General features: G+C 65.6%; 1 protein-coding gene across 8 annotated transcripts in view; it reads left to right on the top strand.

Moving 5' to 3' along the window:
• BEGAIN (brain enriched guanylate kinase associated) overlaps positions 1–25209 on the top strand; it is a 44562-nt gene extending 19353 nt beyond the window's left edge. For 2 of the 8 annotated variants that reach the window (XM_043557020.1, XM_043557021.1), the window contains exons 3-8: positions 13502–13591; positions 17621–17782; positions 18647–18713; positions 19881–19988; positions 21953–22036; positions 23088–25209. In XM_043557020.1, the coding sequence (XP_043412955.1) occupies positions 13502–13591; positions 17621–17782; positions 18647–18713; positions 19881–19988; positions 21953–22036; positions 23088–24437 (1861 nt within the window). In that variant the 3' untranslated portion in view covers positions 24438–25209. The other 6 variants (XM_043557023.1, XM_043557024.1, XM_043557027.1 and 3 more) reach the window with 5 other exon arrangements.

Raw genomic sequence — 25209 nt, 5'->3', positions numbered from 1 at the left:
GGCTTTTGTGACGCTTTTGCCCCTCATCCCTGGGGGGGGGGGGGAGTCATTCCCCTTCTGTGTACCAAGTCCTGCACTGGGGGCTGAGACCGAGTAAGACCCAGGGCCACCGTCCGGAGCAGGCAAGGACACAGCCCCATCAGCAGATCCTCCCAAGGATGCCAGGCCAGGGTCACTGACTTGGGATATCAGGGAGGGCTTCCTGGAAGCGGGGACGCTTGAGCCAAGGCTCAAAGAATGAATAGGAATTTGCAAGGAGGATAGACCAGTCAGGCCTTCCAAGAGGCGCAAAGGCCACAGAGGCCCGAGGAAGCGAGGATGTGTCCGGGCAAACAGGCGAGGGGAGGGGAATGCGGGCCGATGGAGCGTCCTCCAGCGTGTCCCGGACGGGAGCCCCTTCCGGCAGAGCCTGGCTCTGACCCCTCGACCTTTCCAGCCCCAGCGCCTGCAGGGCCTGGCCCACCGCAGTGCTCCCCCAGGTCTGGCCACCTCTAATCCGGCCTCGCGTGTGCCCTGCCCTCGCTCACTTAGCTTCCCTGCCTCTGACTGCTTGAGCGACTCTTCTGGGGACACTCAACTATTTGTGGATATTAGCGAGGCCAGCCTGGCCGGCGGTGTGCAGAGCACAGCTGCTAATCCTCAAATTAATCGGCTCCTTTGCTTCCCTCCGCACAGGGTCCCCTCTGCCTTCACTCCTGCGGCGGCCACTTTGTCTGCCGCAGGCCTCTGGGCAAGCCCTCTCCTCTGCGTGGGCTCCCGTCCCCTCTGTCGTGGAGGAAAGTGGGTCAGCCGCCACAGGGCACCTGGGATGGAGAAGGTTCTCAGGAAGCCAGAGTTCTTCCCGTTATGCGTCCACCAACCCCCCGCCCCCGCCCCCGCTGGACTGTTTCGAAGTTGTGAACCCTGATGAGCGTGTAGAAAAAGTGATACAGATCTCTGCGGTTTGGAGATTAAGTTTAGGACGACCACCACCCAGGTCAAGAACAGGAAGGCTGCCAGCCCTCGAGGGGCGCCCCGAGACCCCTCCCCCATCACGGCTTCCCCCCCCCCCCACCTTCCCCCGAGGTCCCCAGGCCCCTGGCTTTTGTGATAAGCGGCTCTTTGTTTCCTTCGTGATTTGGCCACCTAAGAGCATCCCCGACTGACATCGTTTTGTTCTGCCGGGTGGAGACCCTCACGCACATGGAGGCTTTCAGCCTGTGCCTTGCAGGCTGGCCTCGTTTCGCCCCAACGTCGCGTTTGCGGGGGGGGGGGGGGGGGGGGGAGTGGCCGCGGCTGGCTGTCTCGGGTCGCGGCATTTGTGCGTGAAGCCGCTGCGGTCTGTTCATTGGCCGAGAGCACTGTGGCGTGAGCTGCTGCGGACAGTCCGGTCCAGGTGTGCTAGGGACCGTGTGTGCATGGGGCGGGCGGGGGGGGGGGGGGGGGCACGCCCCGGAGCCGAGCCGCCGGAGACACAGGGCGCGCGCACGTGGTCGGGGAGAAGTCAAGGCCACACGGTGCGCGGCGCCTTCTGGTCACTGCCCGCCCTACGCGGGAGGCCCTGCGTCACCACGGCGTCTTGGGGTGGCGCCGATCACACCTCCCCGGATCGCTGCTCGCTGGGGTTTCCTCTTCCGTAAGTTGTGCGCGTGTCTTCCCGTCAGAGTGTCTTACGGGGTTTGTGGGTGTCCAGCCGGCCCTTGCGGATCACGCGTGTGCAGATCACTTCCCTGCGGCCGCTCGCTTCCCGCCGGGTAGAAGGGGCCTCCGATGAACGCGAGTTCCTGCTTTTAATTCTGTTGGCGTTACGTTTTGGTTACAGCTTTTTGCACGGGGACACCCCCGTGTGCAGGCCTACACTCATTGATCCCCTCGTGTGACTTGTACTCGTTGTGGCTCTGCCCGTGCCAGACAGGGTGCTCGGCGCTGGGGATCCTCTGGGGAAACACCAGCCTGACACCCTGGAGATAGTCAGACGTCAGGTCGTGTCCGAACGTCAAACCACACCGACCTCCTCTCCCATGACTCTCCCCTCGCTGGTTTCCCTTGCAGCTACCTGGCCTCCTTGTTGTTCCTCAAACACGTCAGACAGGCTCCTGCCCCGGGGCCTTTGCACAGGCCGTTCCTGTCTACCTGGAATGTCCTTCCCCAGATATCCACAGACTCCTGCCTCCCTTTCTTTCACATCTTCTTCAAATGTCACTGCGGTGGGGGCGGGGACGGCTTTCCTGACCACTCACTCCATGTATAATTTTAACCCCCCACCCTGCCCCTTCTCTGCTTTGATGTTCCCTGCCACCCTGCCCGCCCCCTGACTAGCACTTTGCTTTATCTCCTTATCTTGTTTATGATCTGTCTGCCCCCCCCCCCGCCCCCTGCCCAGAATGGCAGTCCACTGCTGACCCCCAGGGCTTAGGGGTGACATGTAGTAGGTACTCAGTAAATGCTTTTGAATGAGACTGTGCTGTGGCAAGCAGGGAGGAGTGGGGCAGCCAGCCATTCGCCACTCACGGTGCCCTAGAAGGGGGCCACTCCCCTTGGCACCCCAGGAAGAGCACTGGGGAGCACTTGTGCCCAGCCCTCAGGGAGTAGTGTTTTTAATTTTTTTTTTTTTTGAGAGACAGAGAGAGACAGAACATGAGCAGGGGGAGGGGCAGAGAGAGAGGGAGACACAGAATCCGAAGCAGGCTCCAGGCTCTGAGCTGTGAGCACAGAGCCCCACGTGGGGCTTGAACCCACGAGCCGGGAGATCGTGACCTGAGCCAAAGTCAGCTGCCCAACCGACTGAGCCACCCAGGCGCCCCAGGGAGTGTTGTTGTTGTTGTTGTTGAATTTTTAAAAATTTTAAAATTTATTTTAAAGTTTATTTATTTATTTTGAGAGAGAGAGAAGAGAGAGCGCACAAGCTGGGGAGGGCCGGAGAGAAGGAGAGACAGAAGTCCAAGCAGGCTCTGTGCTGTCAGCACGGAGCCTGATGCAGGGCTCGAACTCACCGAACCATGAGATGGGGACCTGAGCCGAGATCAAGGGTCGGATATTTCACCGACCGTGCCACCCAGGCTGTGAGAGCCTCTGATGGAGGAGATGGTCGGCGGGGGTGGGGGGGGCCTTGCTCAGAGAGGAAGCCACTCGACTGAAATGAGTGGGTGCAGACAGACGGGGCTCCTGGCCGGGGGACCAGCATGGGCAAAAGCCTGGGGGCAGGTGCGAGAGTGGCTCGTGGAGGCAGGCGCGAAGGTGGGGCACCTTCCTCGCGCGGGGGCTGAGCTCTGACCTTCCTGGTGTGTTCGGCCTCCCTCCCTCCCAGCCGTGAGGAACCACAGAGCTGGAGGGCTCTGGGGAAACGGAGGCCAGAGGCAGAAAGGGACTCGTCTGGGTCTCTGGGGCCGGGAAGACCACAGCCTCCCCCAGCATCCAGACAGGGCCCGGTGGGAGGAGTCCCGTCTGTGTTTGGACCAAACGGTGCAGCCCCCCCTCTGTGCCCCCGCCACACGTGTCCGCTCAGACAAGCAGGCTTCCTACCTCCCTTCCGGTGCCCTCTCCTCTGGGCCACACCAGCACCCTTCTTGAAGCCCAGAGCTGTGGACGCATCGCCGACAGCTCCAGGCTCCCACCGGTCCCCCCAGAAGACCCAAACTCCGGTGTGGCACCCGGGCCCCCTTGGCACAGCTGGGCACTGCTGGGTGCCCCCCTGCTGGTCACTTGGTGGTGGCCTGTCCTGTCTCCCTCCACGTCCCCCTCAGGGACCCTTTCTCTCACCTGGGAGGCCCCACTGCCTTGGCCCTGTAGGTTGTCACCGTTGATCTCATTTGCTCATCGATCGCACGCTTGACAAATATTTATTGAGCACCCACTGTTTGCTGGAGGCTGTTGTAGGCACTGGGGATACAGCAGTGACCGAAAAAACTCCTCTCGTTAGGGGAGACAGAAAGCTTGTCAAAATAAACCTCACAGTGACCAGTGCTATGGGGTCCAACCCCCCCCCCCCCGCCAGGAACAGAAGGGCAGTGAGTGTGCTGGGGGTGTGGGGGGTGGCAGCACGGCCTGGGAAGGGCTTCCGGGAAAGGGACACCGGGGTGAAGGCCTGCGTGGGTGAAGGGCCACCACGTGCCCGTTTGGGAGAAAGAGCTCCGGGCAGAGGGAGAGCAGGTGGGAAGGTGCCGAGGAGGGAGCTGACCCGCGGCCAGAGTGGCCGAGCACGGTGACGAGGAGGCTGGGGAGGCGAGGGGGACAGACGGGGACTCGGGGTGCGTGGGGGGCTGCGGAGGGCTTGCGAGCGGAGCCACGGTGTGGCCGGGTTTAGTGTGGAGCAAGCGGCAGGGCTGGGACGCCAGGGCGGGGGCAGGGCGGGGACCGGGAGAGTTGTGATGGCGGCCGGGAGGGGGCAGGGGCTGCGGAGGCGGGCAGAGGATTCTGGTGTATTCGGGAGGAGAGCGGACGGGGTCTCCCGATGGGTCGGAGGAGGGGTGCGAGGGAAGGGGGGCATCCAGGACCACTCCCGCCTGCTGGGCCCGAGCAAAGGTTGCAGCTGCTGTCACCGGAGACGGGGCCAGCCGCGGGGGGGAGAGCAGGTTCGGGGACGCACAGGCTGCTGTCACCCGTGGGCCTGGGGCGCCCCTGCGCTTTGGGGCTGTCCTGCTTTGGGTGCTTCCTGGAGGGCGTCGCTGTTCTCTGGGCAGGGTGGGCATGCGGTGGGTGCTACTGGGGTTGGAAGGGTGACTGGCATTGTGGTCTGGAGCCTGCCAGCTCTTGAAGAGGTTTCCCGGAGACTGGCCACCTGCTGGAACCGACTCGACGCCTCCAGGATTACTGTTGGGTTTTCTTGTCCCTTCCCTCCACAACCCCTACCGTCCACCTCTTGTCTCCTGCACCCCACCCAGCAGGCCTAGTCCCTCCCTAAGTGGGGTCCTCCAAGGCTCTCTGCCGCACTTCTAAACCTGACCCTAGTGGAGGAAGACTTATGGGCTAATTCTTACTATGATGTGAATGACTGCCTTGCTTTGCTTTCTCCCTTTGGGATTCAGGGTGCTACAAAGAGACCCTCCACGCAGACTATTCTCTCTTGTCCTGCCCTGCCCTTCTAAGTCTCCTGTCCTCACAGCACATCTGAGTCCCTGCTCCTCTGGAAGGCCTCCCTGATGAAGTATGATTAAGAAGGTAGACTCACCTGGGCTTGAATCCCAGCTCTTTCACTTACTGGCTGTGTGGCCTTAGACAGGTTTCTGAACCTCTCCGGTCCTCAGTGTGTGCGTCTGTAAAGTGGGCACAATGAGAATAGCACCTACGTTAGAAGGTTGTTTTGAGGCTGAGATTGTTACCCTGGATCTCGGCACACGGTTAACGGTCTGGCTGTTAACTGCCTGCCCGTGCCTTAGCTGGCGGTCTCAGCTGTCCTGTTTCACCAGCCTTCAAACCGGTGACATCATTCCCACTGTGGAGAAGAGGACCCGGCCGAGGGGAGCAGGGGAGGTGGCCGGCAGCCCTAGATTGAGTCAGGATCATGAGAGAATTTCAGAGTCGGGAGCAGGGGAGGGTGAGGGCTGGGGCTGCAGTGATGTCTGGAGGGGCCGCCCCCGAGAGGGGAGGCCATCCTGGGAGGGGTCCACTCCTGGCTCCCGTGCTTACCGGCCATTACTAGAGGGGTGCCCTTGAAAGAGGCCTTTGTCCCCAGGCCCCGATTGCTTTGTACGTTGGGCACCCCCACCCCCCACACACCCCCAGGGAGGTGCGGATTGAGCGAGAAAAGGCCAGTAGCATGCAGTAGGTGTCTCTGGGTGATTGCGTGACCGCGCGGGGGGGGCGGGATTTCAGGGAGAAGTTTCTAGGAGGAGGTCACCGCGGTCACAGTGCCCCTTTGAGTTTTGATTCCAGATGGGGAAACTGCAGCCCAGAAAGGTGGCCTCCTCCTGGCCCAGTGGCTGAAGTGCGCCGTCCTGGCCCCAGCCCTTCGCTTCCAGACTGGGTTTGGCCCGTGGCACCGTCTCATGTGGGTGTGGGGAGGCGCGGGGGCAGGTGGGGAGGTGAGAGTGGGGCGGGGTGGCCTGGCGGAGTTAGGGGGGCGGGGAAGGGGTGCAGGGTTAGGGCCGGCCGCCCACAACCCCCGATCTGGGCCACCGAGAAGCTTCCTGCAGCCCTGATTGCCTTCTTGGGGCCCAGAAAACAGGCCCTCCCGGCGATCCGATCGCTGTGTCCCCGTGTCTGCTGTGGCGACCCAGCCGGTGGGGCGGTCAAATCAGCGCAGCCAGCGTGGGTTTCTTGGGGGGCGGCCACGAACCTGGTCATCGAAGTGCTGAGGGGTGGCGCCTTCTCACCTGGGCCCCGGGGCGGGGTGCCGGGTGCCGGGAGGTCAATTTGGGAGCCCTTCATCGGCTCTGGGGCCGACCCCATGGTCATTCGGTCCACCCGTCTCTCTAGGAAGGCCCCTGAACACTGACTCCGGGTGGAGGGTGGGTGTGGCCTTGGGGCAGGGGAGGGGTCCAGGGCTAAGGCGTGAATGGCCCCGTCTTCCAGGTCTCCCAGTCTAGACGGGGAGACCGACAGAAGAGTGGACGACCAACAGTGCCCAGCTGGGTGTTAGGAAAGACCCAGAAGGCTTCTAGAGCCTTCTAGACCCACCCCTCCTGGGACAGCCTCCTCAGGGCTCCGCTTGCTGGCTCACCCGCCGGAGGGACATCCCCAGGCCCAAGCCGTCCTGCTCTGAAGTGCCTCCGGGGCTCCTGTGCCCTGAGGGAAGGGACCGGACACTTGGCCTGCAGGTAGGGCAGTGGGCCTTCTGCCCGCTTGTCCCCGGCCACCCCCTAGTCTGTCCTTGCCCCCCGGGCTTGGGCTCCGGCCAGCCCACCTCCAGAATGTACCTCCCCCCCCCCACCCCCACCCGGCTGTTGTCACCTCCGGACCTTTGAGACAGAGGCACTTGCGGGAGGCAGAGGGGTCCGCCAGGCCTCCGGCTGCCCGGCGCTCAGGTCACGTGAGGACTGCGAAGGGACAGGCGGGAGCCAGGTGGGCGTTGGTCCGGGCAGGTGGCGAGTGAGGACGCACAGCATCCCCAGGGAGCAGAGGAGGGGGAGGTACCTGGAGGGTCAAGAGAGGGTCGTTCTCAGCGTGGGAAACGTAACTCGTAACTCTCGGGGGCTCCGGAGAGAATGATCTGCAAGAGAGGGGGGAGGTGGCTGCTCGGGAGCCACGCCTGGAGTGGGCGGAGGGCTGCCTGGCGGGGTGTCTGGAGTAACAGGCGGGCAGCGCCGGGTGTCCGGGCAGATGCTGGTAGGTGGGCACGCCTGGTAGTGACATCTGGGGAAGTCCCCTTGGGGCGGCTCTGTTTCCTCCGCGGAGAAGGAAGCAGGGCGTCGGCTGCGAGTGGGGCTGGGGGCAGGGAGGTGCGGGGCGGGTGAGCAGAGAGGAGAGGGGTGAAGCCTTGTCCCAGGTGGGTGGGGAAGGGGGCGAACAGGGACCGTGACGACACCCGGGTCATTCTGTGGACCGAACAGAGAGCGAGGCTGGTCACCCAGCTGTGTGATTTCCTGCTGTCCATGGGGGAGGGGGGCCCGACCCGGTTGGGGTTTGGCCCTCGCGCTCGGGGAGGGGACGTGGAGGGTGGCGCGCGGGGACGAAGTGGGCGAGGGGCTGCGGGAAGCGGGGAGTGGGTGGAGGGGGGGCGTCCCGGTGGTGAGCTGCGTGTCGGCAAGTGGGGTGTCCTGGTGGGTGTGGGAGCTGGGCCGGGGCCTCCCTCCCTGAGCCTGGAGCTCAGGCCTCCCACAGTGTCACCCCACCCCCCACCATTGTCACAGCTAGGGTTGGTTGTGCACTTCCGCGTGCCGGCCGCGTTCCCCGCCACCGACAGTCCCCTGTCCCAGCCTGCCTCGCCTCCCGAGTCCCGCTGCCCTCTGTCCGCTGCCTCTCCATAGGCCCCCGTGGCTGGAAGGGGCCGACGGAGCCCCACACTGGGCATCGGGAGGCCTGGATTTGGCCTACCGTGTGACACTTCCGGTCAGGTGGCCACTCCGGGCCGGGTGCTTTGTTTACAACCCAGGTCTGACGAGGACCAGTGTGGACGGCAGTGGCCATGATGTGCACAGAGTGGGGACTGAGCTGAGGACTGCTAGCCAGCCCTACACAGGCTCCCAGAGCCCTGCTGTTTATCTCTGTTCCTCTTTGGGGGCCAGAGGCCTCAGGCTTTCTCCCAGTGGGCCTTTCCAGAAAGGGCTCTGTCCCGAGACACGGGCACCCCCAGCACATGGCCGTCAGGCCTTGCGTTGCACCTGCCCTGCACCAGCTCTGGGACCCTGAGGAGGAGGGGCAGACACAGCCCCGGGACCCCCACAGCACCCCCTGCCCCGTGAGGCTGACAACAGGATAGTGAAGAGGGCTTCTGACCCGGTGTCCAAGAGGCCTTCCTGGAGGAGGTGAATAGACTGAACCAAACAGCGGGGAGAGGATGTGCTAGGCAGGAAGGGCAGCGTACGCAAAGGCTCAGGGGTGACCCTGAAGCTGCTCCGTGCACTCGCCCGGGTCACCCCGCCGTGCCCCAGCCCTGGGCACACCTGGGTCTGCCCAGCCGCGTGGGTTCACCAGGCCGCACTGCCAGCTCCCGGCACGTGGCTCTGCCTTGGCAGAGAGGGCGGGAGGCGGGAGCAGCGCTGCGGCCACCTGATAAGGTGAGGAGGAACGAAGCGTTCCTGCCGTGTCTCCGACTCCGGGCAGGAGAGGGCATTGGAACAGCCATGTCACCAGGGCCCACGGGGAAGCAGGGAGGATGGCTGGTTCCACTAGACGACCTCCGTCAAGGGGCCGCCGACAGAGGGTAAGACCGGGCAGGTGTTGAGTTCCAGGAGTCTCTATGCCTCCCGGCTTGAGCTGGTGACCCCTCCTGGCCGGGGGCCCCCAGCTCGGTGCTGTGACAGTCCCCTCCCCCAGAACATACGCATCGGCACACACACGCACCTGCGCATATGACCTTCCCCGGGACTTTTGCACAACAGCTTGGTGGCCGTGGTGACAGCCTGGCCTAAGGTCCCCATCTCCATGCACGTGGTGCTGCTGGTGTCCTTGCTGCAGGGGTCGGCTGAGGGCCCTGCTGGGCGGTCACAGAGTCACAGAGCAGTCCCGGCCAGTGCCTGAGCTCTTTTCCTCCGGGGAGAGACTCAAGGACCCCAGGGGAAGCTAGATGGCCCCGCCCCACGGGGCTCCAGGCCCACCCACCTCCCTTGGCCCCGCTCAGGTCGCCTCGCCTCTTGGCCTCCAACTCCTGCCTCCCTCAGGCCGGCCACGGTCGGCCCTCACGGGCCCTGATGGGGGGACGGCTGCATCCAGTCATGACCACACTGTAGCAGAGGTGGTTCGATGGAAAATATAAAGTTCTGCAGTTTGCATTAAAATCTGTCATCTCAACACTGGGGAAAGAACAGTTGACCTGGCATTGAACCCCAGCAGGGCTGTGTGACCTCAGAGGTACCCCGTGCCTTGATTTTCATGAATCTCAGTTTCCCCGTCTGTGAAATGGGCATAGTGTACACCTCCCTTACAGTCTGTGGGGTGGCCTGGGACTAGATGCATGCACCTGGGGCAGGGCGGGCCCCCAGGAGGCTCTGGGGGTGCTGGCTGATCCGGCCAGGGTGGGCTCCCCCTAGGACGGGGGAGGGTGGAGTTGGCAAGGCGACCATCGAGGTCAAGAGGAAGAAAGGCTCTTCTGTGACAGGCAGAAAAGTGGTGGCCGCTGAACACGGCACGGGCTGGGGCACATGAGGGTCTCCGAGGTGGGAGAGGGGACACGGGGTCCCGTAGGGATCATCTCTGGCTTCTCCCGTGGAAGGCGCATGCACAAAGCCTCCTTCGGGGACTCGCCCCGGTGTCCACGTGGGACACCCACATCCCGCGGGTCCCAAGGAGCCGCCCCGGAGTCCGTGCAGGACATCCCGAGTTTCACACGGGGGGCCCAAGGAGCCGACGGGAGGCCTCTCTGGGAAAGGGCGAGCAAGGGAGGCTAGTCCCACAGAATAGCAGACAGGTACCCAGGTCGCTGCCCCCTTGGGAACCAGGCAGAGCAGGGAGGGCAGGCTGTCCCGGGGTGCAGGGGCCTGAGGCAGAGGAGGGGTGGGCCTGGAAAGAGCTGGGAGAGAATGTCTCTGGCCGAGGGACCAGCAAGGACCAAGGCCCTGAGGCAGGCAGGGAGGGCTTAGGCCGATGCTTGGCCAAGGTGAGCCAGGGGCCGGGCAGTGGTGACTCGGGGGGCGCGGGGCCGGGACTTGGGGCGCACGATCATGGGGGAGTTTGACCAGAGGCGGCACGTGGTGTAGCCAGGTCTCCTGATGAGCCATCTGGCTGCTGGGGGGAGGTGGGAACGCAGGGGGCACGGGCGGAGCGGGAGCCCCAGGCACCACCGCTCGGTGACACGCAGGAAGCCGACTCAGCCTCTGTGACGCCCGAGACGGGCGCTTGGCCACGACCGATCCCTGCCCCGGGGCCAGCTGGGGCGGCCGGGGTGTCGGGGTCCCCGCCACCAGGCCCCGGGTATGGAGGAGTTAAACCAGAGCGGGAGGGAGTCAGCGCGATCCTGGCAGAGGGGACACGGGGACAAAGTCACCAAGATGAGAAGCTGCCTACAGCATGTGAACTGCTTGGTGCTGCTGGAGCGTGACTGCTGGGTGGGGCCTGAGCTCTCCGAGCCCAGAAGACAGGCTGTCCTGGTGGGGGGGAAGGGCGTGCCGCGGGGACACGGGGACCCAAAGGCTCATGGCATCCGGGAGCTGGCAAGGCCGTGACTCACGCAGCCGAGGCGCATCCTCCATCAACCTCCCGCCCGGCCCCACCTCCCCACCATAGGCCTCGGCCCACCAGGGACGGGTGTCACCGGCCCACCACGGCGCACCTGACCGCGTAACCTGGTCAGCGCCGTGGAGCAGGGAGGGGTTTTCTCCTGGCACCCCAGGGCTCCCGGAGCTCTTGTGCCCCTCCCCCCATGCCCAGCGCGGCCCACGGTGCCATAGACATCAAGGGGAACAGAGAGGGCAAAGAGCCCGGGCCGGGGCCCCAGGCGGCCCTGAGTGATAGAGGAGGGGCAGTCTGAGCCTGACGGGGACGGGCGAGGAAAGACAGGGAAGCTTCGTGGAGAAGGAACCAAGAAAGGCTTCCCAGCAGAGGCGGCATTTGAACAGAGCCCCACAAGAAAATGAAGGGGATCTGGGGACTCAGGGAAGGGAAGCAAGGATGTTCCCGGGGACAGCTGCCGGGACTGTAGGTGTGAGGGTGGCCACATCTGGGGGAATCAGACAGGAATGGAGAGGAGGAAGGGCCTGGTGTGCGGGGCTCAGGCGTGGCCAGGCACGGCCCTGGCCCCCTTCCTCCCCCTCCCTCCACCCTGGACCAGGTCAGAGGCCGACACGGGTGCCCGCAGCCATCCGCATCTGTACGATGGGGGTGATGGCGGCGTCCCTCCCAGACTGACGAGGCGGGAGAAGTGCCCACGGCCCCGCAAAGCTGGCCCAGCCACCCTTCGCCACCAGCTCCCCGAGCCAGCCGCTCCCTGGGAGAGCAGGCAGCCATCGCTAACGTCCTGCCCTTCCCAGCTGCCCCCGCCCAGGGTCCAGGTTGCCCCCCAGGCCCATCTCGTCTTGAGAGACACACAGGGGCAGGGGCGGCTGTTCCCTGCGTGAGGACACCCGCAGCCCTGAGGGGAGCCCAGGATCGGCAAGGCAGGTCAGCTCCAGCAGCCGGGGCCAACTCTCTGTCCGTCTGTCGGCCCGGCGGTCACCAGGCCCTTCTGCCAGAGAGGCTGGGAAGGTGGCCTCGTGTGCCCAGCTAGGGGTGACACCGTGTCTGGTCATCCCTGGGGCCGAGGCTCTGCCGTGCGGGCTCCCGCCGGGGGCAGTCACTGGCCCTGTTGACAGCCGGCGGCCGGCCAGGAGAGCCGAGTGGGAGACAGCTAATGGCCTCTTCCGCCGTCTCTCCTTGGCAGGCCCGTGGGCAGGGACGGCCATCCTGCCGCAGGCCCGGCGCCCCGCTCCCCACTGCTGTTCTTTCGCACGGGTGCCCAGGACGGGTGGCGGCCCCAGGAGAGGCCAGCGAGGGCTGTTTATCTCACCCACGGCCTAGACTGGCTGTGCCGTCTTGGGAGACCTGCTTAGCCTCTCTGGACTCCCATTTTCCCAACCGCAGACCGGCGGTTTCTGGATGCTCCCCGGGGCGCTGGCCCGTCCTGCCCTGCTCTGCTCACTCAGCAGCATGGGGGTCGTTGGCAAAGGGCAGAGGCTGGGGCTGGAATTTCAGGGTCCCGTCCACCCAGAGACCAAGCCAGTGCCCTGCCCGCCGCCCCTCCTCCGCAGCTCAGGAGACGGGGCCAAGGGCAGCCCATCTTACAGATGAGGAAACGGGGGCTCACGGAAGCGGTGACCGGTGCGCAGAGCACAGCCCAGGGCCGCGAGCTTCCCCCCACGCGTCCACCTCAGCCCGTCAAGTCAGCGCTTAAAACCTTTTTTTTGGGGGGGGGGCGGTTTGCAAAATTTTATCCTTAGTAAATTCTTTTCTGCTTTTTCATCCTCACCATAGGAAAGGTGACAAATCTGGGAAAATATAGAAGAAAATTTTCAAATTACCCAGAATCCCACCACCCACCTGTAACACCGTTAACATGTCTTTCCCTACCTTGCTTTCTGTGGATATCGGTATACAGATTTTTTAAAATGGGATTATACCACGCATTCTCTTAACCCCCGTGTCTCTAAGCATTTTTTTGGGGCCTGATTTCTGGGGCTGCTTCCTATGATCAGATGTCCGCTTTGGCTCTGGGGCCCGCAAGGCCACCAGGGCGTCCCTGGAGAGACTGCACTGGGGGGAGGCTCCCAAGCAGCCTTGGCGGGGGCTCTGATGACTCTCCAGTGGCCCCCAGCCGGGTGCTACCCCAGCAGGGCCAGGCAGACCTGGGTCCCCCCCCTCACACCCACCCCGCGGATTCTGTTCCCCGCCAGTCCCCCCACTGCCAGATCCAGACAGGCCACGGGCAGAGTGGGGTGACAAGGGGTCCCAGGGAGGGTGAGGTGGGCCCTGCCCTGGACCCCTAACTTCTGCCGGGTCCCTCAGCCTCTGAGATGCGCCTCCCCTGTCCACACACGAGCCCATCGCAGTGTCCCAGCAGCGACGGGCATCACACTGTCCCTCCCCTGTGCTTGCCTCCTAGGGTCTCCAACCACTGGGTCCTGCCAGACGGGAGCCCAGAGCGGTAGGGCCCCTGCCCCCCCACGACTCTCCTCTGAAGCTGAGACCTTGAGGCAGGCTTGCAGACGGGGACCCTGCCACTGGCGGCACACGGTGCCACCGCCGAGCTCAGGCAGCCCAGGGGCCGGCAGTTACGCGGCCTGGGCGCCCCCACGCTGGTTCCCGCACCCCCGCCCTGACACCTTGCTGCCAATAAGGAGCGTTCCTGTCCGGCGTGGGCGGGGGCGGGCTCCACATCTCTCTGTGTCTGTGCCCACGGTGGGCCTGGCGTGGCCCCCGCCCCCGCGCTGAGCGGCTCTGTCCTCTTCGCCTACAGGCTGCGCAGCCCCTGGGTGCCCTCGTGCCTCGGGCAGCCCCGCATCCTGCAGGGCCGACTGGCCAGGTCCTCGCCCTCGCTCTGGGACAGGTAACATACCTGTTGTCTCCCCGGTTCCTTGGTGTCTCCGCGTCTGTCCCCAGACGTCCCTCCCGTGTCTGCGTCCACCCGCCCGAGACAGAAGGGGAACGCGCACATCCTCACCACACCATCCCGTGCCACCCATCTCAGAGGCGAGGCCCTCGACGCCCCCCATCCCACACCCCCTGCCCCAGCCAAGGGCTCTGTCCTTGGGCTCAAGTCTCCCCCGAGGGTCCAGGAGGGCTCCTGGTGGAAGGCAGGCCGGACTGCGCCGCAGAGGAGGCCTGCCCCGAGCACCCCCGTCATTCCTCCCGGAGAGGCCAGAAAGCACTCCCAGGGGCTCCCCGTGGGCCAGGAGGAAGCAGGAACCCCCCACTTAGCCACCCACACCCCCACGTTTTGATTTAATTCACCAACTTGCAGGTCAAAGCGAGGGGGCCTCGCCAGGCTCCAGTCTGAGTAGGGTTTCCTGAGCTCCCAACCTGGGAGGGGTGGCCCTTCCCCGGGGGGCATGGCACTGGCTGGTCTGATCACAAAGGACTTCCACACCCTCCCCGTGCACCTGCTACGGGGCTGCTTCCAGATGCCAGGGCCCCCTAAGCCAGCTTCGTGCTCAGGGGGAAGCAGGGGCTACTGAACCCCGGGGCCCCGAGCAACCCCCCAGATTCCCAGTAGCCTGGAACCCGTGCACCCACATGGTACTCGCTTCTGGCATCTGATGACCCGGGGTAGCGCACGGACCACAGGGACAGCCCGAGCGCCCCCTGGGTGGGTGCACACATCCCTGTTTTACAGCCACGGAGACCGAGGCGGAGGGCAGGCAGGGCTCGGGCCAGTGTCCCGGGAGGGGAAGGCAGTGGTACCACCCAGGTGGCCGCAGACCCGGGACGCCCGGCCCGGCACCTTTCTGGACCAGGCTGAGGAGGGGACATGTCCAAAGCTTCTGAGTAGCTGATCACCGGGACTTGGGTGACCAGCTGTGAGGGGCAAGGGGCAAGGAGGGGTCACTGTGGCTTCTCAGAGTCTGACTGGGGACTGAGGGTGGCTATGCCCTTCTTGGGGGTGGGGAACACGGAGGGCAGGGAGGGTCAGCATTGAACGCACTGTGCGTGAGGTGGGCCACGGGGCGGAGAGGCCGGTGGACGGCTGGATGCGGGGGGCAGGGGAGCCCCCCGTGTGGCCTGGCAGGGAGGAAATTCAGCCTGAGAGGTGCAGGGAGGGGCTGGGTGCCGACCAAGGCCCTGACCGTCAGCCCGGGCAAAGCCAAGTTGTCTGCAGACTCAACAGAGCCAGAGCGGCAGAGATGGGGGGAGGCGTGGTGGCTCCGGTGGTGGGTCTGGGCGTCTGCTGTGACTTCGGGGTCAGAGGTGTGTCCAGGGGCAAGGAGGGGCGGGAACCAGGGGCCGGGGCGCTGGGGGACCCGGGCTTGGCCAGGGTAGGGCTCAGGGACGGGTGAGGGTCAGTGGGACAGAGCCGCCCCAGCATGTCCGGAAGGCCAGCGGGGGCCAAGGGGGAGGCGAGGCTCGAGCAGGCCAGCTCGGTGAAGGGCTTGTCTCGTCAGGGGGAGGCCTTGGGCGGGGACCCACGTCACAGCCCTGTCATGCGCTCGCCTCGTCGAGGAACCTGTTCCGTGTTCACTGTGTGCCTCCCTCCAGACCGTAGGCTCTGCGGGGTGGGGCCGTTTGTCCTACTCGCTGCTTCGAGGGGCCAGGAGCAGGGCGGGGCAGGGCCGGAGGGGGAAGGAAAGAGGGTCTGGTAGGGGTGCACGTGTGGCTGGGTCACATCAGGAGTGGGCAGTCTGCGTGACGGCAGGGTTCGTGCTGTGGTGGCAGGTGGGTGGCCACGGCGAGGGAGGGACGGTCACTGGCTCTGGGTGGCGGACAGGTGGCCACTGAGGTGGACACGAGTGGATGGCGATGCTCCCACCTCTTCCTGAGGGTGCAGACCCCACCTGTACCCTGTGACAGAGGGCTGTGGGCAGATCGGCAGTCCCCCCGCAGGACAGCTGATTTCAGGGGCTACTGCCCCACCCCCTCCCCGGACACTGTGCCTGCAGGGGGCCCGGATGACATGGGAGAGTCCCCAGAGAGCCCGCCACCCCACTGGGGAGAAAGGCTGGGGCAGGGGTTGAGGACAATCTGGGATCTGTAGCTGCAGGGTGCTCGGGGTGGTGCAGGCAGGCATGCTGCCTGGAGGAGGTGGCTAGACTTGCGTGGGCAGCCGCGGGCACTGTGCCTAGGGCTCTCTCCTTGACTGACCGTCTGCAGCCTCCCTAGAGATTGACCCCTGTGAGGGCCTGCCCCACCCTCCACTGAGGTTCTCAACACATAGGCAACTCTTTATTTTTATTTATTTAAAGAATTCGACCTGGGCAGGGATCCAGGAACGTTTCATCAAGATTTGCTGGGCGTGCGCCTGTGGTAACATGAATGGCTTCGTACACGGGGCCCCGAGGCTGAAGGAGGAAGCCTCCTGCCTGCCCCCAGTTCCCCTCACTCCGATGTGGGTCTCAGAGGTCGGGAGAACACAGGCTCTTGCCCGAGGTTCCACCACACACCCGGGCAGGGTCAGAGTTCCCAAGCCCGGGCACAGTCCAGGTTTCCAGGGTGACGTCTGGGGACTCCCTCCCAGGCCTGCGCAGCGGCCTGGAGCGGGCACTGCTCTTCCCGGGCAAACCGTGGGCCCGCTCGGCACCCGCCTCAGACCTGGGCACCTCTCTGGGCAGAATTTAAGATAGGGGCAGTCCCCTCTTTCCAGGGGGCAGCTGAGGCCTGAACGGAAGGATAGCGGGCAGCCTGAGGGGCAGGGACCAGCAGCAAGTCTGTGTGCCCGCAGACCCCCGCCCGTGCCGTGATGCCAGGCGGGCCTGCCCCTCTACGGGCTGCACCGCCCCGGGCTTCCTTGTCACTGAAGTCCAAGGGGGTGACAGGGGAAAGCGCACGCCCAGAGCACTGAACAGCGCTGGGGTCCCAGCTCGGCCGGTGGGGGACTCCCAGCAGAACGCACCCCGCCCCCCGCAGCCCCTTTGCCTGCAGGAAAGCAGCCCTCTTGGCCCCACTATTAGCGCTGAGGCCTTTTCCCCAGCTGCCCGCATCCGTGTGCCCAGCCTGTAAAGGGAAGCGTGCACCAGGTCGGCGTGTGTTCAGGAGTACCTACCGGCTCTGGAGCTGGGAGGCTGCCCACAGGAGGGTGTGGCCCCTGCCCCCGTGGAGCTCACGGCCACGCCCCAGACTTCCCCCTCCTGCCTTTCGCCCAACTGTAGAGTGGACGGCGTGCGGTCCGTGGGCGATCCTCCCGCGTCTCCGTTTCCTGGGGCTGGGGGCTCAGCGTCCTGGGGGAGCCCGCGAAGTCTGTGGAGAAAACAGAGCCTCAAGAGCTGGGGCCGAGGCTCTGGGAGGCTTCCCGGAGGAAGGGGGACCTGGGGCAGGCCAGGGCTTTGCAGACTGTCCGCCGCCGTGTGCAGCTAGCTGGCCACTGTGGCGGAGGCTGCCTGGGCACGGGGCTCACGGCCCCATCCTCTCCCAGGCCTAGAGGTCACACAGCCAATTTGGGGTAGGGAGGCCCGGTCTACGGGGTGGCACTTCCGCCGCGGGACCTCAGAGCTTCCCCACCCGGCGCTGTGGAGGCGCAGAAGCGGGGTGAGGGGGAGAGACCTTGCAAGCTGTACCGTCCAGGGGTCTGCTCGGAGTCAGAGAGCCTCGGGGGCCCGATGAGCGCTCCTCAAACCAGGGTCCTTTAGCCGCCGCAAACACTCTCCAGGTTCGGGGGCCTGCGTCTCTCCTCCAGGGTGACTGCGCCGGGGATTTACTTACTTGCGGCCGAGGGCCAGAGCGCGTCTCTGGCCCCCGAGGGGCCGCCTGCCGCCCGGGGAAGGGGCCGAGGCGTGCACGCGCGCGTGCGCGCGCACTCGCGTGCACTCGCGAGTGTTAAGCGGCCGGGCGCGCACGGTGCGCCCCCACGGCGCCGCGGCTGGCCCGCTCGGGCTCCGTTTCCCGCGCTCAGCGCCGCGGCCCGGCCCGCCGCCGCGTGTCGTTGCAGCGCGCTGCAGGAGCAGAAGGGCGAGCTGCGCAAGCGGCTGTCCTACACCACGCACAAGCTCGAGAAGCTCGAGACCGAGTTCGACTCCACGCGCCACTACCTGGAGATCGAGCTGCGGCGCGCGCAGGAGGAGCTCGAGAAGGTCACGGAGAAGCTGCGCAGGTACGGGGGGCGGGGCCGGGCGCGCGGGGCGGGGCCCCGGGATCCGCCGCCAGAGGAGCCCCGCCCCCTCCTGAGCTGTCGACCCCGTTCGCAGATGTGGAGGCCGAGGCTCAGTCCCGCTTCGTGCCCAGCGCAGCCGAGTCAGGCAGGACGTGACCCTGGGTCTAGCTACTGCCAGGACGGGCCCTTCCCAGGCGCCCCTTCATCTTCTGTTCATTCCTTCTCATGTGTTCTCGGTGGGGCAGCAGCATGGCACACGCAGCCATCTCCAGACCCCTCCTGGCCCACCGGGGCCCTGGGCCACCATCCCCTGGGTCTCTGACAGGAAAAGGACGTGAACCAGTGTTTAGGGACCGTTGCGTTGAGTGGCAGTAGGGAACACACAGAGCCCCTGATTCCCACCCAGCAGCGGCTTCTGCCCTCCCCGTCCTCCAGGGGGAGCCGTGTTTTAGCCACCGTGTGTCTCTAGCGCTCCGTCTAGGGCCCATGGAGTGGCCAGCCGTCAGCCTCTTCCCTGCTAACCTGCTGTTGAATGTAAATCCCTTAGCCAGGCTTGCAAGAATCGTGTTTAAATGTGAGTACTGGCTCCGAGCAAGGACCGGACAAAGTCACTTGTGAGTACAGGCCTTCCCTTCTCATCTGCAGGGGGTCCTTGACCCTGGCCCAGGAAAGGCCTCTACAAGCTAGCTCTAATCAGATGCCTTTTGCTGCGTGGAGAGGAGCGAGTAGCCCAGGGTGGGACCAGTGGGTGGGCTCCGGGGGCCCGCGTCCAGCCCGGCCCTGCTCAGCAGGCTGTGTGGCTGTAAGGGGGTCACGGGAGAGTCAGGCCTGGCACCGCGGTGACCCCACTGTCTCCTGTTCCAGGATTCAGAGCAATTACATGGCGCTGCAGCGGATCAACCAGGAGCTAGAGGACAAGCTGTACCGCATGGTGAGGCCGCCACCCCCGCACTCCCATCCTGGAGCCCTGGTGGTGTGCCCACCGGCCTAGCTGCCTGTGCCCTTGCGTGTGCGGGAGCTGGGTCACAGGCCTGGTTTCCTGGCCTGCCCCTCCCCACCGCGGGGGCTGGGTCGGTCGCGCCCCTCTCTGCAGTGAATGGGGGCGGACGGGGGGGAGGTGCTCTCAGGACTAACAAGTCACGGGCTTCCCAGCTGCCCCCTGAGCCTTCACGGCACATTGCAAGTACCCGACCCGGAGGTGTGAGTAGGGCTGTGGGACGGAGGACGTGCGCCGTGGATGTTGACCCTGCTTTAAGGGTCAGCCCGGAGGCCCAGACCTGGGGGAGCAGAAGGATGTTGGAGCCCGACTGTACCCTCATGGGGACGCCCCGTCTTCCTGTGAGGAATAAATGAGACAGTGCCCGGCCCCAGCACGGGCAGAGACCCTCCTGGAAACACTCACAGCCACCGCAGGCAGCCCCCCGAAGTGCTGCAGCTTCTGTATGTTGATCTGGCTGTCGAGATCCGTTAGGAGCTGGGACGGTGGTGGAGGCCTCCGGGTCTGGTGGGGCCGGCGTCAGGGAGGGGCCAGCCCGGTTCTGGCATCTCCCCTCCCTCAGATAGAGGCTTCCTCTCTTTCTAGTCTGGTCGCGAGCTCGTTTTCATTCTGAAAGTCACAAATGGGTGTTGAGCACCTGCCTGTCGTAGACTGCTGGCAGAGTGGAGACGGGCAGACCTGGAGGCTGGGCCAGCTCTCCTCGGGGCCCTGGACGAGGGCCCTTGCCCTTCTGAGCCTCAGTTGGAGGCTGAAACTGGATGGGTTCGAGGAGGGGAGGGCAGGGACGGGGACCAGGCTCTGTGCAGAGCGCAAGCCATCCTCCCCACGGGCTCCTGGGAAGCAGGGCGTTGCTGTCCCCTTGGCGGGATGAGCGAGAGACCCAGGGAGGCAGTGACTTGCCCGGGGCCGTCTGGCTTGTCGGTGAGGCAGTGCAGGTGGACTTGAACCTGCTGCTCTGTGTTCTTACCCCCACCTTCCTTGGCCTTGCAAACACCTCATCATTACTTACTGCAAGAGGGCACCCGAGAGGTCTAGGGGCTTGAGGCTCAGGCCTTGGCTGGCCACCGACCGGCTCCTTCCCCCACCCTCCGCTCGCCCCAGGGCCAGCACTATGAGGAAGAGAAGCGAGCGCTGAGCCACGAGATTGTTGCCCTCAACAGCCACCTGCTGGAGGCCAAGGTGACCATCGACAAGCTGTCGGAGGACAATGTGAGTGTCGGGCCGCTGTGACTCTGGGGGCCCAGGCCCCGGTGCTGTGGCCTCCAGGCTTGAGGGGCTGGCGCAGGGGCGGTGGGAGTGCCTGGGCAGTGGGGGAAGGACGGGCTGCCTCGCCAGACGCCCACTGCCTGGAGGGTATCCAGGAAGACCCTCCTCCGCGGGAAGGAAACAGGGCTTGTGGTAGCGACCCCTGCGCCGTAGTATCCCATTCGAGGCGGCGCTGCCTGACCCCAAGTTTGGGGCATGCTCACTTAGGACTCCTGCCCCGGCCGGCCCCAGTGGGCATCAGAGCCATGTGGCCGCCCTGATTGCACGGGCCCCGTGGGATGGGCCCAGCCATGCTCCAGGGACGCGTGACAGCTGACCACACATTCCCTGATGAGTGTCTGCTTCTTGCCAGGCCCTCCTAGGCTCCGAGAATATGGTGCGAATGACACGGGCCAAAAAAACTCCCTGCCCGCATGGAGTTTACCCCTGAGTGGGGAAGGCAGAAAATAAGACGGATACGCAAACCGTGCGGTTGGTAAAAGTGCTAAATGCCGCAGAGAAAAGTCACGTAGGTGACAGTGCTAGGGAGTCAGGGTGCTTCTGGAAGGGGCTGCTACGTCAACACCTGAAAAAGGCCAGAGAGCGGGCCACGGGCACCTGGCAGGAAGAACCGGAGTGGCAGAGGTGGGCCCGCAGGAACAGTAGATGGGGCCCCCGGACACAGGGAGGGGCCCAGGGTCCAAGGTCAGAGAGTGAACAGGAGGCCACAGTGTGTAGGCTCCTCTAGGAGTCTGGGTTTTATTCTGAATGAAGTAGGGAGCCACTGAAGGTTCTTGAGCAGGGGATGGAGGAGGCCCTGGACGGCTGAAGGGCCTGCCCGAGAGGCAGCCAGATGGCGGGGTCTGGAGTTTAGGGCAGAGATCAGCATATGCCTGCGGTTCAAAGCCACAGGTGGGGTGAGATCGTCCAGGAGTGCAGGCAGATGAGGAGAGTGGAGGCCCAGCGGCCCAGCACAGTGATGCGGAGGCAGCTCTGGCCGGCCGGGCAGCGCTCACAGCCCTCTGAGGCCAGGGACCTCAGCTGTCAGCCAACTGTGCCCCTCAAGGAGACGTTGAGGAGTCTGGGGACCCAGGTCCTCTCCACTTTGCGGGCCAAGTTGGGGACGCAAGCCTCGGCACAGAAGGTGGAGGCGGGGGAACCTCCAGGAACGGGGTGGGGGTTGGGCGGCTTGTCTGAGCGGCAGGGCACCTGGTCCCGGCTGAGCGGAGACTGTGGGAGCCGGCGGATCTGAGGGCCCGTTGGTGGACCCCAGACCCCTCACCGTCGGAGCCCTCCCTGCGGAGGGTCCCCGGGTGGGGGCGGCAGCGAGAGACCCAACCACAGGCACATGCAACAGAGATTTACCAAAGATGAAACCGAATCCCCTCGAGTCCTACTGTTTGCATCTGTTTTCAGCTCAGGAGGCTGAGCCGGTCCCTGCCCGGACCCTGGGTCGCACAGGCCCTCTGCCCCAGCATGCCCTGACCCTCGCCTGGCCCTGCAGCCACCCCTGGAAGCAGGCCACACTTTAAGGATGGGGGTGGGTGGGGCGTAGAGCAAGTCTGACACATGGGGAGCCAGGGGCCGCAGGCGCATTCCTTATCATTCCACGCTGGCACTCTCCACGCGGTGGGGGAACAGGGAGCCCCCCTGAGAGCTCAGGGGCCAATGGAGGCCCTTCCTCCACCACTGCCCCTGCCCCACCCCTTGTGGGAGGCTCCCATCCGGGGCAGCGGCAGCTCCAGGTCAGAACCGAGGCCCCCATTCTGCAGGCGAGGGCGTGAGTCCCAGAGAGGGTTCCCGTCCTGACAGCTGCCCAGCCGGCCCCCCCCCCCCCAACCTGGTCTCCGTGTTGGCCGCCGGGCGCCGGGCGGCAGGGAGCTCGGCAAGGGGCGAACCTGCACCGAACGCCTTCTCTTGTCTTGTAGGAGCTCTATAGGAAGGACTGCAATCTAGCGGCCCAGCTGCTGCAGTGCAGCCAGACGTACGGCAGGGTCCATAAGGTGTCCGAGGTAACGTGAGCCCCGCCCCAGCTAGGCCACCCCCGCGCCCAGGACTGCTCCGGGCTCCTTTCCTACAGGTCCCACCCCAAGGCCACTTCTCGCCCTTGATGAGGGCAGGCGCCGGGCGAGCCTGAGCTCCCCCGTCCCTCCTCACCCCTGCAGGCATCCTGGCCTTTCTGGATCCGGAGGAGGGGCGGGCTGCCCGCCCGCCCCCAGTCGGGACAGCCTGCCCGTTCCCGTTGCTTTCCTCTGGGGGCTGCTCATTGTCCCTGCTCCAAGACCCCTGTCTGCTGAGCGCTGATGGGGGCAGAGGGGCCCTGTGGGAGCCTCACAGAAACCCCGTGGTTCGGTTTGGGCACAATTCCAGTGCCCACTTGCAGAGGCGAGAAAGCTGGCTTCACAGTGCAGTGACTCAGCCGAGGCCACGGGGCTCCCTGATGCCCCAAGCCCAGTTGGCCCGTGGCCCCTCACCCCTGCCAGGCCGCCCCCACCTCCGCACGCTGCCCTCACCCAGGCCTCGGTCCATGTCCCCTCCTCCCTGGGCCTGGGCCATGCCTCAGACACTCACAAAATAGATCAAACAGTAGCAGGACGTCCCTACACGGCACCAGGTGCTCGTGCAGAAACCGCTGGGCACCTGGCCCTGGCCCTCAATCTGTGTTGCATCTGTTTCTGAGTCTGGCAGAGGCCTCATGACCCGGCAGGGGTGCCCCCGGCACACCTTGGGGCTGGGAGAGCCAGCCCCTCAGTGGAAGGAGATGAGGGGGGCTGTAGCCCCGAGAAGGGCCCGCGTCAGACCCTGGGTCTGCCCTCCAGGCGCGCTGGAGCCCAGTTCGTGTGGCCTGGGCAAGTGGAGGGGGGTGCTCCTTGGGCGAGGCTCAGGAGCTTGTGAAATGCAGAGTCCTGGGCCCTGGCTCTAGCCGGGGTAATTTGAGAGGCCCTGGGCGGGTCCCTCTTGGTCTGCACGTCTGTTGCTCAGGGTCACGGCTGCAGGTGCCGGGCTGACTGCCCACCCCCCCCCCATCCCCGCCCTCCCCTCCTCCCCCCTGACCCGTTCCAGCTGCCCTCCGACTTCCAGGAACGTGTCAGCCTGCACCTGGAGAAGCACGGCTGCGGCCTGCCCTCCCCACTCTGCCACCCCGCCTACGCCGACAGCGTCCCCACCTGCGTCATCGCCAAGGTGCTGGAGAAGCCCGACCCCGCCAGCCTGTCCTCCCGCCTGTCTGACGCCTCGGCCCGCGACCTGCCCTTCCGGGATGGCGGGGAGAAGCCGGGCCCGCGGCCCCCCTACAAGGGGGACATCTACTGCAGTGACACGGCCCTCTACTGCCCCGAGGAGCGGCGGCGCACCCGGCGGCCCAGCGTGGACGCGCCCGTGACCGACGTGGGCTTCCTGCGGGCCCAGAACTCCACCGACAGCGCGGCCGAGGAGGAGGAGGAGGCCGAGGCGGCCGCCTTCCCCGCGGGCTTCCGGCACGAGGCCTTCCCGGGCTACGCGGGCTCGCTGCCCACGTCCAGCTCCTACTCCAGCTTCAGCGCCACGTCGGAGGAGAAGGAGCACGCCCAGGCCAGCACGCTCACCGCCTCGCAGCAGGCCATCTACCTGAACAGCCGCGACGAGCTCTTCGACCGCAAGCCGCCGGCCGCCGCCTACGAGGGCAGCCCGCGCTTCGCCAAGGCCACGGCCAGCGTGGCAGCGCCACTGGAGGCCGAGGTGGCCCCGGGGTTTGCGCGGACCATGTCGCCGTACCCCGCCGAGTCCTTCCGCTTCCCGGCCTCCCCGGGCCCCCAGCAGGCCCTGATGCCCCCAAACCTGTGGAGCCTGCGGGCCAAGCCGGGGACGGCCCGGCTCCCCGGGGAGGACGCGCGGGGCCAGTGGCGGCCCCTGAGCGTGGAGGACATCGGTGCCTACTCCTACCCGGCCACCGCCGCCGGCCGCGCCTCGCCCTGCAGCTTCTCTGAACGCTACTACGGCAGTGGGGGCAGCCCGGGCAAGAAGGCCGAGGGCCGCGCCAGCCCCCTCTATGCCACCTACAAGGCCGACAGCTTCTCGGAGGGTGACGACCTCTCCCAGGGCCACCTGGCGGAGCCCCGCTTCCTCCGGGCCGGCGGCGACCTGAGCCTGAGCCCGGGCCGCGCGGCCGACCCGCTGCCCGGCTATGCGCCCAGCCAGGGGGATGCGGAGAGGCTCGGGGTGCAGCTGTGCGGGGCGGGCGGCAGTCCCGAGCCCGAGCACAGCCCCCACAGTTCCAGGGACTCCTTGGAGCCCAGCTCCATGGAGGCCTCCCCGGAGATGCACCCCGCCGCCCGCCTCAGCCCCCAGCCGGCCTTCCCGCGGACTGGTGGCTCGGGGCTCAGCCGCAAGGACAGCCTCACGAAAGCCCAGCTCTATGGAACCTTGCTCAACTGAGTGCCTGCCTGCAGGCCGCGGCCAGGGGGCCCCCGCCCACCCCCCCCCCCCCCCCCCGCCTCTCCACCCCCGGGCCCCGAGGGCACAGCTCGCCTCCCCCCCTAGACACCCGTCCTCCCCAGTCCCTGCCAACCGGGACCCTCTCTTCCACCCGACCCAGTTGAGCCTGAGCGGAGGACCCCTCCCCCACCATCCTGTCCACCCCAGCCCCACCACGGTGGAACGTTTTTCACACACCAACATCCTTCCCCACCTGAGATGAGCATCCCCCCCTTTTATAAAGTGAAACTATTTTTATAGAGAAAAAGGGTCTTTCTTAACGCACTTGGCCTCCAGCTCCCTGGACGGCAGCCTTGGCGTTTTCAACACAAAGCTCCTTTATTTTTCGGGGGAGGACAGCGGGGCCTGCCCCTGGGAGGGGAAGGACGGTGTCCTGTGGAGACACCCCAGCGAGCCAGTGACAGGGGAGCCCGTAGCTCTGTCCGCGAAGAGGGGAGGTGGACCGGGTGGGGGGGATGTGAAATGTTTCTAAACTGTTTTCGCCGTGTGACCGACACACCGCCCCAGCTCTCCTGTGGTCCGTAGTCCCGAGTGGGGCCGGTGCTCGTCCCCCAGCGTCCCGCTCCCCGGCACCACCTCGCTCTACCTCAGACGTAATGAGGCCCTCGGACTCCCAGTTTCTGTGGCTTGCTCTCCCGTTGTCTGCGATGCATGCCCTGTCTCGGTTAGTACTGTACTTTCGTTCATTAATAAAAGACATCAGTGGAAAGAA

Source organism: Prionailurus bengalensis, chromosome B3 (genome assembly GCF_016509475.1).
Source record: "Prionailurus bengalensis isolate Pbe53 chromosome B3, Fcat_Pben_1.1_paternal_pri, whole genome shotgun sequence".
Taxonomy (NCBI): Eukaryota; Metazoa; Chordata; class Mammalia; order Carnivora; family Felidae; genus Prionailurus; species Prionailurus bengalensis.
This window is presented reverse-complemented; position numbering and strand designations above follow the sequence as displayed.